At 33.6% G+C, this 11,633-nt stretch overlaps 2 protein-coding genes across 5 annotated transcripts; both read left to right on the top strand.

Moving 5' to 3' along the window:
• Window positions 1–1,245: 1,245 nt before the first annotated feature.
• On the top strand, window positions 1,246–7,066 carry LOC111313987 (DEK domain-containing chromatin-associated protein 1-like). Of its 2 annotated transcripts, none has more exons than XM_022914934.2 (11): window positions 1,246–1,942; window positions 2,031–2,064; window positions 2,918–2,997; window positions 3,069–3,128; window positions 3,321–3,431; window positions 3,517–3,597; window positions 3,698–3,769; window positions 5,730–6,225; window positions 6,389–6,486; window positions 6,571–6,601; window positions 6,685–7,066. In XM_022914934.2, exons 1-11 carry the CDS (start codon window positions 1,532–1,534, stop codon window positions 6,825–6,827), a joined length of 1,617 nt encoding a protein of 538 aa, XP_022770669.1. In that variant the 5' UTR covers window positions 1,246–1,531; the 3' UTR covers window positions 6,828–7,066. The 2 variants fall into 2 exon arrangements, with proteins under 2 accessions (XP_022770669.1, XP_022770661.1); XM_022914926.2 differs by having other exon boundaries at window positions 1,247–1,942; window positions 3,318–3,431.
• Window positions 7,067–7,219: 153 nt separating this feature from the next.
• On the top strand, window positions 7,220–11,058 carry LOC111313999 (omega-hydroxypalmitate O-feruloyl transferase-like). 3 transcript variants are annotated; one of them, XM_022914951.2, is made up of 4 exons: window positions 7,220–8,476; window positions 8,639–8,700; window positions 8,881–9,367; window positions 9,628–11,058. In XM_022914951.2, exons 3-4 carry the CDS (start codon window positions 8,927–8,929, stop codon window positions 10,486–10,488), a joined length of 1,302 nt encoding a protein of 433 aa, XP_022770686.2. In that variant the 5' UTR covers window positions 7,220–8,476; window positions 8,639–8,700; window positions 8,881–8,926; the 3' UTR covers window positions 10,489–11,058. The 3 variants fall into 3 exon arrangements, with proteins under 3 accessions (XP_022770686.2, XP_022770678.2, XP_089622227.1); XM_022914943.2 differs by having other exon boundaries at window positions 8,892–9,367; XM_089766101.1 differs by having other exon boundaries at window positions 7,220–8,700; window positions 8,902–9,367.
• The last annotated feature ends 575 nt before the right edge of the window (window positions 11,059–11,633 follow it).

An 11,633-nucleotide genomic window follows, 5' to 3' on the forward strand; every position in this document is an offset into this window, starting at 1 on the left:
CTTACAAATACTAAATAATAAAAATAAAAGAATATGACAAAACATATACAATGATAGGAAAATGTTAATACTTGAAAAAATTTATGGTTATTTTTATCTTAATAATAATATTTAAAATTTTAATTTTCTCATTTATAGGTTAATTTTGAAAAAAATTGTAGTATAAAAATAATTATAAACATACATTTTTTATGAATTAATTATTAATAATATTCTCTTTAATTAAAATTATTTTTATTAAATTTTAAAAAATTTTAAAATAATCAATATCAAAATTATTCACATGATAAAAAAAATATTTTATTTTAAAAGGATATAATTGAAGTAATATAATATAATATCTCATTTCCTTTCTTTTTCACAACTTAACCAAACAAAAATTATAATCAATCATTTCATTTCTTTTACTTTATTTATTTTAACTATTCCAATAAGGAATGAAATATCATTTCATTTTCTTTAAAAACCTTTATTTTCTTTTCCTTTATTAACTTCAATCCAAGCATAGGTTTATAGTTTTCATATTAATATAAAAAAAAGGAAAAATGATGTGTGTTTTTACAAAAAAAAGAAAAGAATTGTTTGTTTTACTTTTATTATGCCAGGTAAAAAAAAAAGTGGATAGCTGTAAAGTCTACAATATGCAAAAAAATTAATTCAAATCAAATGAAAAAAAAATCTATTTGAATCAAATTTGTTTAGAATAATTTGATTTGAATCGAATTTGATTTGTTTTTTTACAATATTATGAATTTTTAAAATTAAATTTTATTATTCATACAATTCAATTTAAAATCAAACTAAATTTTATTAATTAAATTTGATTTGATTTATCATTTTTTAGGTTTTAATATTTTTATATATTATTTTAATATAAAATTCTCATATATTTAAATACTTTTAATATAAAATTATTATTTTTATTTTTAAAAATTTAAAATATGTATAAAAATTAATAAAAATATATAATTTATTTCTATTTTTTTTACTTTTTTACTTCCCATAACCTAAATGAGATATAAATATATATTATATATATTTAATAACAAAACTTAATTTAAATAAAATAACAAAAAATCCAATATAAATAAAATGAAATACTATAATTTTAAATCAATCCTTAATTATTTTCGATTTCTTTTCTACCAATATAACAACAAGCATCTAGCTGGCAGCAGCACACAGTTAAAAGATGGAACGCCAAGGGAAATAATAAATGAATAAAAATAAATAAAATAAAATAAAAACCCAAATCCCGCTCTCCGCCCAAAACATTTTTTTGGTTGCCCGCTCGTTCCTCCCTCTTCTTCTCATCTCTCCCTCGCGCGCCCTTACCAAATTTCATTATTCTTATCTGAAATTCCCCAAATCTAAAATCCTAAAAAAAGTCAAAATTCCAAAGACTTGTTTTTCATTTCACTGGATCAGTCTCACTCTCTCTCTCTCCCTCCCTCTTGATCTTTTAGGGTTTCTTTCAATTTTAGGGTTTTGGGGACAACCAAGTCATTTTGCTGTTTGATTGGTGGTTACTATGGCGACGGAAACCCTAGACGAGAAGAAACAGGACGAGGAGGCTCCTCCAGAGAACGATAAAGAGGAGGCTAAAGAAGAGAAAGAGAAAGAAAAAGAGGAGGTTTCCGAAAAAGAATTTTCTCGGGAAAGTGAGGGAAATAAGGAAGTTGAAGAGAAAGAGGAGGGGAAAGAAGAGAAAGGTGAGGAGACTAAGGAGGAAGAAGGAGAGAACGAAGAGGATGGGACTAAAAATGCCGAAGATAGTAGTCGAAAGCGAAGCTCAAGGAAACCGAGTCGAGATTCGGCTGAGAAGAATGAGCCTGTGACGCCGAGTAGTGACAGGCCTACAAGGGAAAGGAAGGTCGTTGAAAGGTACTCTGCTCCTTCCGTTGCCAGGTCTTCGTCTGCCAAACCCTTGTCAATTGAAAAGGTAATGCTTTTGGTTAAGGATTTGATTAGTTTTTTCCCTCTTGTTTTTGGGTTTGATTGTTTCTTAAGTTTGCCTTGCTTGCTTTCAGGGTCGCGGTACACAGCTTAAAGATATTCCAAATGGTATGTATCTTTTCTCTTTCGTAAATGTTTCTATCAAGGTACTGCTTTGTGTTTTTTTTTTTTTTTTTTAATTTTATTTCATGGGGATTTGATAGTGCTTATATTCTTTATTCAATTCTGGACGACCTGTAATGTAATGTTGTCGAGGTAATAAACTTTGTACAACTTGGGACTCGGTTAAATTTGGTGCTTTACACTATCCGAAGGGTTTGCGATTTGTGGCATGCCTAAACTATTTGAGACTTACTCGTTAATTATGCATTGGATTCACATTTGAGGAAGCAGAAAAGTCAGTCTTATAACACATGTCGATGAAGATGTGAGTAATGGCATTCAATCCAATATTAAAACTTGAGTTACACTGTTGCCCTGTGCTGTTTTGCCATTTTGACTGTTATTGAGCTTAATAAGCATTATAACAAATAACTAAAATGGAGGAATACTTGTGTTAAACTCTAAAAACTTTAAAGTTTGTGAAATAGGACTGGATTTGAAGCCTTTGGAACTTCTATGATAGCCTATTCGGTTCTTGTTTTCTGAGTATTAGGATTTCATACCAATAGTTTTGTTGTGGATTGCCTTGCTTAGTAGGAGTCTTATATGTGCTTGAATTGCTTATGAATTTCCTAGATGATGTGGTAATATTTGACTACTATCAATATTTTGTTCTTACTGCTTAACTCTTGCTGTTTTCATCTAATATTTAACTCTCGAGATTGTCTTGGATGACAGAAAGATTCTAATTCTTGTTGTGATTACATTTTATTTGAAGTAATATTGTTTATGTTTATTCAACTTTGTTTTTGCCGCAGAATCTGGCCTATTTTTTCTCTGATATTGTAAATTGTTTCAGTGGCCTTCAAGTTGTCAAAGAGAAAACCTGATGACAATCTGCAGATGCTTCATATGATACTCTTTGGAAAAAAGGCAAAGGTAATTGATTTTATCTTGTCTTGTTGTTCCATGATGCTTTTTATGTACTAATTGTATTTTTCCTTTTACAGCCTCACAGTTTGAAGAGAAACATTGGCAAATTTTCAGGCTATGTTTGGGTTGAGAATGAGGTATTTTCTTCTATCTTATGAAAGTTGGTTTTATTCTTTTTATTTTTAGTTGTGTATCTGCATGATTCTCATATTGCATCTAGTAAAAGTAGGTTTAATTTGAAGATACATTGCCTATGTTTGACTTTTTGCATAAGCTGTTATTCATTAAGTGAAACCTTGTTAATGGCCATTTTTTTATCTTTTCAGCAGGAAAAACAAAAGGCAAAAGTAAAGGAAAAAATTGACAAATGTGTTAAAGAAAAATTGGTTGATTTCTGTGATGTGCTGAATATTCCAATAACAAGGGCCACTGTAAGAAAGGTCGGTAAGAAATACATACAATGTATATTGTTGTTTATGTAGTAATTTCGCTTGTTTATTTGGGATAACTCATTTCATTTTTCAGGAGGAAGTCTCTGTCAAATTGTTGGAATTTCTGGAATCTCCCCATGCTACAACTGACATTCTACTTGCTGACAAGGAACAGGTGCAATGTGATTTCATAATCATTTGCATGCTATGTAGCATTTGTTATGATTAACTGTCAGTTTGGGACTGAATGAGATTCTCTATTGATCTTGTTTCAGAAGGGTAAAAAGCGTAAATCTACACCAAGCAAAAACATTGGTTCTGGGGAAGCATCAGATACGTCAGCCAAGGTTTGTCTTGTTGGGTTGTGTTCCATTTTGGTATATATCGTTTGTTGTCCACTTTATTTATCTATGACCGTGGATTAGTGTTTATTTCTGCATGTATTGCTGTGTGCTTTTGTATTTTAAAATTTGTTGATTCAATCTTTGTTTAAATGTCTCTTTTATTGTGTGTCATTTTTACCTCCTATTCAGTGCTGAGTTTAAAATTCGTATGATAAGTGTGACATGGTTAATTTTTTGTGTTAATTAACCATAAAAACAAATGATTTATGCATGGGTGGTAAAGTTTTGTTCTTATTTATTAGGTTCTTTATAGAATATATATGTTGGTCTAATAAGATATTATCAATCTGATCATTCATTAATACTATCACTAATGTTGTTAAAATTGGTTTTTTTCTTTTTTTATTTTGCTAATAAGAATGAAGTTTTAGAATTGTCAATTTGTCATTTTTTTGTGAAGGTCATTAAATAATTATGGCCCATCAAAGTTGGTGCTCTCTAGACTTGAACTTGCATCCCTATTTAATCTTTTCTTTCACATCCCTACTCTGGCTGCTGTGCATGTATTGTCTTTTTTTTTTTTTTTTAATTTCTTTGTTTTTGTATTGTTAATAAAGTAGTGAATCTAGTGATGCTTATTTCATATACATGTTAACTTGTTTTTTGTCTGGTCATGGAGAAATTTTTTCTTTAATTTGTTCCTAAAATTTGTCAAGTTGTTTATGAGGTTTTGTGCTCATTCATATTGGTTCCTTTGTACTCCTTTTTATTCAGTTTAGTAACACTTCTGGTGGTTTATTTGCTAGTTTAAATGATTTTTTCCCTTGAATATTTATGGATTCAGTATAAGGTGTGTTTCACATGGTGTTTCATGAGTTATCTTGAATGGATTGTGGTTCCTATTTGTTTATGGTGGTACCCATCGATATCTTTTGGTTTTTAGTTATTATTAGACTCTCGTCATCTTTTTATTCTCTTGAATCTTATTGTTTGTTCATTATCATCTTTCCCAAGGTTCATGTTGAGAATTTCACTTTGATATGAATTAGTTATGTTGATTGTGCTTGAGAATGAGTGTTGGTTCTTGTAAATGTTAAAGGTGTAATTGATTGAGTTTGAGTTGATATAGTATTAAGTTTGAGCTTGAGTTTGATTTGAAATTTGAAGCTTGAAATTTGGTTTGAATTTGATTTAATTTTATTTTTTTAATTCGAATTTGACTTGAAATAAAAATTAAATTACTTGAGTTTGTTCGATTTGACTTAATTAACATGTAAAAATAAGTTTGATTTTTATATTCGACAAAAGTTTGAGTATTTAAGCTCGAGCTTGAAATATTTTATTAATTAAAATAATAAAAATATATTTAAATATAAAAGTTTGATTAAGCTTGTGAGTTATTCGAGTTGGGTATGAAAATGTTTGAACTTAGCTTGATTGATGAGTTGAGTTACTTGAGTTCAAGTTTGACTCGATAATAATTGAGTTGAATTTAAGTTTTATTCAAATTGAATTCGAATAACTTGTGAGTATTAATGTATCATTTACACCTCTAGTAAGTGTCATACACAAGCACATTCAGTTTTGGTACAAAGTTCCCATCCTTTATTTTTAATAAATGTAGTTTCAATAATTTTTTTTTTGGCCAAAAGTTTCAATAAATTCTTAATTTGGTAGATTTTGACTTCCTCCTTTCTTTTTTTTTTTGTTTGGAGGAACCAAAGTTTATACTTAATTTTTGTTTGGGTGAAGCTTGGATTACAATTTCACATATTTTCTGTGTAAACTCTCAAATAAGTATGTGCTGCTGAAATGTAGTTGCCAAATGCTTCTTGAGAATGATAACTTTTCTCTCATGTGTATCTGTTTGCTTGTCTCTGTACTATTTTTAATCGTCATGGCGTTTTTGGTGGCTGAAAGTGCTTGATGCTTGTTATTTCTTTCCAATTTTGCTCTACATAAGCGACAAAGAACAACCCAGGGTGGGGAAAAACATAAGCATTCCTCCAAATCTGAGGAAGAAGATGAAGATGATAAAGTTGAATCCCCTGTCGCTAAAGATGATTCTCATGAAGATGATGCTGATGCTACACCTAAAGCAGAGAGTGATGATGAAGAGACTAAATCAGAGGAAGAAGATGAACCCAAGAAATCAAGCAAAAGAAGTACTTCAGAAAGGATTACAATGGAGAGTCCGGAGTCAAAAAGCAAGGATAAGTCTACATCTGGAAAGAAGCTTACCCATGCAAAATCTAGCAGGAAATCTTCTGGATCAACTTCAAAAACAGGGGATATTGATGTTGATGGGACTTCTGGATCAAAATTGAAGGGTTCTGCATCAAAAAAACAGAAGGTTGGAAAGGAAACTTCTAAGGATGGCAGTTCTTCCACCAAAGACAAGGTTGCTGGCAAGAAGCAAACAAACAAGTCACCAGCAAAGGTTTCTGCCAAGACTCGAGGTAGATTTCTCTAGCTATACTGTTGAAACTTGAAATGTTGTGCATGTTTACTCTGGGGATTTGTTCACTAGGTTTTTACTAGATCTGGATGTGTTTATGTGTGGATATTTTGAGTAGTTTTGTATTTATTATTTTTTATTCCATTGAGTTTATGCTGTGACAGGAAAAGGCAAAAGTGGCAAGAAGCCTACAGGAGAGCCTAGCAGGGAAGAGATCCATGATGTAGTAGTAGATATTCTAAAAGAAGTGGACTTCAACACTGTAAGTAGTGTCTTTGTCAGTGTTTTGGAGTTGAAATGATTAAAATCAATATAGTGCTAAAATTTTCTTCTGTTTGTGATGCAGGCAACATTATCTGATATTATTCGACAACTTGGTATGTTCACCTTTAGTTATTAAAGTATTTAAGTTACAATATCAATTTTGACTTGACTAATTATAAGATTTTGATAATGTCAGGTAAGCACTTCAATCTGGATTTGATGCATAGAAAAGCTGAGGTGAAGGATATTATTACAGATGTGATAAATAACATGTCTGATGAGGAAAGTGAGGAGAATGCTGATAAAAATGGGGATGGGGATGATGATGATGATGCTTAATTCAATCGAGGAATTATATGACCATGTAAAACATGTGAGATATGTGCAGTTATCAGTAATTTATCTCCCTCCTGGGATTTCATTTGCAATTCTCATACAATTATAAATTGTAGTCTCATTTTAGATGTTCAATAGGTGGGATTGTATCATATGATATGAGTTAGTGACTTATTTTTTTTGTAGTATCTTATTATTGCTTGTTTGGCCTCAATTTACAAATTTTTTTAGTTTTTTTTTAAGTTGTTCAAGTTGTATTTAATTGTTTAGGTGTGGTTGGATGCTATTCATATAAATGTTTTTTGGGTTAGGACTTGGGACTGTTAAGAGTGTCAAAAACTTTTAATACGACATACTAGTGCGTTGGGGTGAAATCAAGAACAAGTGCAATTAATTCGTCCAACTTTTCTCTAATTTCAGTGGTGATGTTATTGCACCCGAGTTAAATCAACCTGTTTTGAAAAATTCTATTATGGGTGTGTGCCTGTGTGGGGTTTTCGTACTCCTAACAAGCTCTTTGTGAGGTCTCTAAAATCAAGGGACATAAGTTTCCTTCAACTGTCATATTTATGGCATTTGTCGATAACCTCGACTCGTACATGTCTTCAATTTTTCATCTGTTCATCCCTCCAATGCTTACTCTTCTCTGCCCCTTATATGTTAGCTAGGTGAAAAATGCTTACAATATGTGATTCAGTTCAAATGATTCATCCACCAGCTGGAGTCTGTTAAGGTTAGGGCTTGATCTACAGCGTTTTCATTTAAGGCTGTCGCTGACCTTACAAAATATACGCTTACTGTTTGGTAGGGGTGAAGTAGACAAAAAGAGCTTGCTTGCTGCAACTAAAAGATTGAATTTTTGAAGAGGTGTATTTATTCTGTGCTGTACTCCTTTTGACTTAGCCCTTTTTCCACTGGAATAAACGTGTTAAACAGGATAAGATTTTGATTAAGATTATGAACACTTCTCTACTTAAAGTTTTGATTGAAGTTTTTGAACTAACGACCATTTAAAATTCGTTTAAAATATTATAGGTTAATCGATTCTATTTGATCTAATCCAATATATAAGATTAACATAAACCTCTGTTTCTTGCAAGACTAGAACATTAGCAAGGCATTGCAGCTTCTGATGATGCTTTCCCCTCCCAAGATTACTCATAATCAACGTTGATTAAATGCTCCAAATCATTTTCTTTCATTTGTTTTTGAAACTTTTTTTATATGGAAAACGCTATTCACCAAGGAAACATTTATTATTGATGATTTTGGAAGTCAGTTTTGGCAAAGGGTTCAGGTTTTCGTGTATTTTGGTTTATTGGCCATGATCGGCATTGAAATCCCATAGTCTGATCATAGTCATAACTCCTATCTCTTGATTTGTAATAAAGTATAGAATCAAGCAGGAAATTCAGGAAACAGACATGTGATTTCTGCTCTTAAAACTTTACTTAGATCAAGATGTAAAAAGTTTTATCAAGTAACCTACCTTTGGAAGCCAACTAAACCAACCAACCCCACGGTCTCTCTTCCCTCTCACGCCCGACTTCCTGGCCGGTGAAATTTTGGTGCATGAACCAGTAGCCTACCCCAACTCAAATGGCCTTAGTTCAAGCTGTAGAAAAGATCCATGTCCTAAAATGGAATCAAAGGTAAACCCTTTCTGTCTTTTGTCCCTTTTAATGAGTTTCTCCAATTGAAGGGGCTTAACACATACGAAACATTTCTACTCAGTCGTCAGCAACTGTCCCTATCATATTGTAAGATTTTTCAACTTTTTTGCTCAAACTTTTGCTATATAACTTCTACTCCAGAGCAAAGGAACATGCAAAAATCAGTTGGATTGCTGCTTCCTAATCTTCTTTCCTGTTCTCAGGTATGTTTTCAGTAATTTGATTCTTACTCAATACATCAACTAAATAGCTCACTTTCTGTTTGTTCTCTGATATCTGTCATGTACTGGACAAGGTTTTTAAGCTGTTCATCCTGTGACTAGGAGGGCAAATATGTGAAGGTCCTTTTATTTTTGTCAACTTAACTTTTATGTGAACATCAGCTTTCTTTCAGTTGTGATTAGGTTTGGTTTCTGAGGAGCTATTGGGATGGCGGATGTTAGCAATGGTACCGTTGAATTTAGCGTAAGCCAGGGAGAACCAACTCGAGTTCTTCCAGCTGAAGAGACAGAGAAGGGTCTCTACTACCTCTCAAACCTAGACCAAAACATTGCAGTCATAGTTCGTACTATTTACTTCTTTAAGTCAGAGTCTAAAGGAAATGAGGACGCTGTGGAAGTAGTGAAAAATGGCCTGTCAAAGATTCTTGTTTACCATTATCCGTTTGCTGGGCGACTAACAATCAGTTCAGAAGGGAAGCTCATAGTGGACTGCACTGGGGAGGGGGCTGTCTTTGTCGAAGCTGAAGCAAATTGTGGACTAGAGGAGATGGGGGACATAAAAAAGCCTGATCCTGTCACTCTTGGAAAGTTGGTGTATGAGACTCCTGGTGCTCAGAATTTACTTGAGATACCTCCTTTGGTGATTCAGGTTTGGAGATTGTCCAACTCTTTTGTTTATTGTTTACTTGCATCAAACTGATCCGTTGGCCTGTACAAGGCAGAAAGAAAACCTGTGCAATTGAATTTTATTTATCAGTTCGACAGTTACTACTACTTGAACCAGCAGCTTCTTTTTCTGTTCTTTTATAGCAGGTTTCCTCTTTAAGTACTGTTTGATATCTTTCTTTTTTCTGAATAAAATCGATATCATCCTTCAAAGGAAACTATGGTAAGAATCTTGTTTTGCAGGTGACCAAGTTCAAGTGTGGAGGATTTTCTATTGGGATGAGCATGAACCATTGTATGCTAGATGGGATTGGAGCTATGGAATTTATGAATGGATGGGGTGAAGTTGCCAGAGGCTTGCCCTTAAAGATCCCTCCGTTTTTAGATAGGAGCATACTAAAAGCCCGCAACCCACCTCTGATAGAATTTTCACACCACGAATTTGATGAGATTGAAGAGATATCAAACACAGCCAAGCTGTATGAAGAAGAAGAAATGCTCTATAAATCATTCCTTTTTGACCCTGATAAGCTTGGACAACTGAAGGAAAAAGCCATGGAAGATGGAGTTCTATCCAAGTGCACCACATTTCAAGTCTTAGCAGGCTTTATCTGGAGAGCTCGGTGCCAAGCATTAAACTTACTCCCAGGGCAACAGACTAAGCTCCTCTTCGCCGTCGATGGACGGCAAAGATTTACCCCTCCATTACCTGAAGGATATGCTGGTAATGGTATTGTGTTAACAAACTCAATAGTTACTGCTGGTGAGTTGCTCGAGAAACCACTGTCTTTCGCGGTGGGATTAATCCAACAGGCGATCAAATTGGCTACAGACAGCTATATGAGATCGGCCATTGACTATTTTGAAGCAACAAGAGCTAGGCCTTCTTTAGCTGGAACTGTTCTGCTTACAACGTGGTCTAAGCTATCTTTCTACACAATAGACTTCGGATGGGGAGAACCTATTTCATCAGGGCCTGTAGCTTTGCCAGAAAAACCTGTTATTCTTTTCCTTCCTCAACAGAAAGATACGAAAAGCATTAGTTTGCTTTTGGGATTGCCAGCTTCTGCAATGAATATCTTCGAAGAACTAATGCAGATTTAAAAAATAGTCGGAGGATCTGTTCTATTCTTGTATCGACAGACACACATACTAAAGTTCTATTGTTGAAGCATTTGTCATCATTGTTGATGTCGGGGGAATCTAGTGGCTGGAAAAGGAAGCAAAGTATCATAAGAGTTAATTTCCCAAACGGAGGATGGATTCTCTATGGTGCTAAGAACATTAAGGCTGTGTCAAATGTACACTTGCAGTTCTGAGGCTTCATGTCAGTAGTTGTCTTACATTCAAGAACCAAAATAACCTCAGATCAACTAGCTTCTGAGTTCTGAGTCATATATTTGTTTATGTGATAGTGGCATTCTTAGTCAAATGGGCGTCTGTATTGTTTCTTTCAGCCATGTACTCGTATCCAAAGTAAGAATTAATACTGTATTGGAATAACAAAGCCTGAAGAGGCCTATGAAATGCAACTGCTTCGTAATTCTGTGATTCAACTATGAGAAATGCAGTCTGTAAGAGCATATATTTTACATTTCTCAGAGGATCACCTGCCATATTGGAAAAGAAATTCCAGGTATTTAAATTTGAATTCCAGATCTGTTGAATGACTCAGATTCATTGCCTAATCCTTTTTAAACCCCTTTTTCTCTGTTCAGATTGAGCCAGACATTTTAAAATTTTCCATGAAATATAAAATACCATGTTAATTCTTTTCCTCACACAAACAAAAGGGAGCAATCAAGCCCATTAATTCATTTCTTGGTGATGTAACAGATATCTGTCAATCATCTAATTAATCCAATCTGCTTAATTTAGCAGAAGAATAAACGTCTAGATCACCCTGCGAGAAGTGAGGGCCTCCCAATACCATCCACCAAAGTTGAATCAGAATCAGTCGAAAGAGGAAAAAACGAGGAGCAGCTCATTGATTAATTGATATTACTCATACCCAATAACTACTTTCTGCAACTTCCAATAACATTGTTGCATCAATCATTGTCATGTGTGTGTCATGAGGCCTACCACGTTAATGCATGTGATAAGACGGATTTCCTTTAATTTCGTTGACTCAACTAACATGGTTTCATTGCTCTCTCCGAGAGCCGGGCAGGCATCAATGGCCATTGGAGGAGCGGAAATGGTCAACATCGATTCTGGAGGCATCAGGAACATTAGTCATATATACT

Source organism: Durio zibethinus, chromosome 9 (assembly GCF_047325235.1).
Source record: "Durio zibethinus cultivar Kanyao isolate XHJ-2024 chromosome 9, ASM4732523v1, whole genome shotgun sequence".
NCBI lineage: Eukaryota > Viridiplantae > Streptophyta > Magnoliopsida > Malvales > Malvaceae > Durio > Durio zibethinus.

Coding starts and splice junctions, on each gene's coding strand:
- LOC111313987 (XM_022914926.2), top strand. CDS start 1,532: ATGGCGACGGAAACCCTAGACGAGAAGAAACAGGACGAGGAGGCTCCT. Junction 3,129..3,317: donor ATGTTTGGGTTGAGAATGAG/GTATTTTCTTCT, acceptor TTATCTTTTCAG/CAGGAAAAACAAAAGGCAAA. Junction 6,487..6,570: donor AAGAAGTGGACTTCAACACT/GTAAGTAGTGTC, acceptor TTTGTGATGCAG/GCAACATTATCTGATATTAT.
- LOC111313999 (XM_089766101.1), top strand. CDS start 8,927: ATGGCGGATGTTAGCAATGGTACCGTTGAATTTAGCGTAAGCCAGGGA. Junction 9,368..9,627: donor TACCTCCTTTGGTGATTCAG/GTTTGGAGATTG, acceptor CTTGTTTTGCAG/GTGACCAAGTTCAAGTGTGG.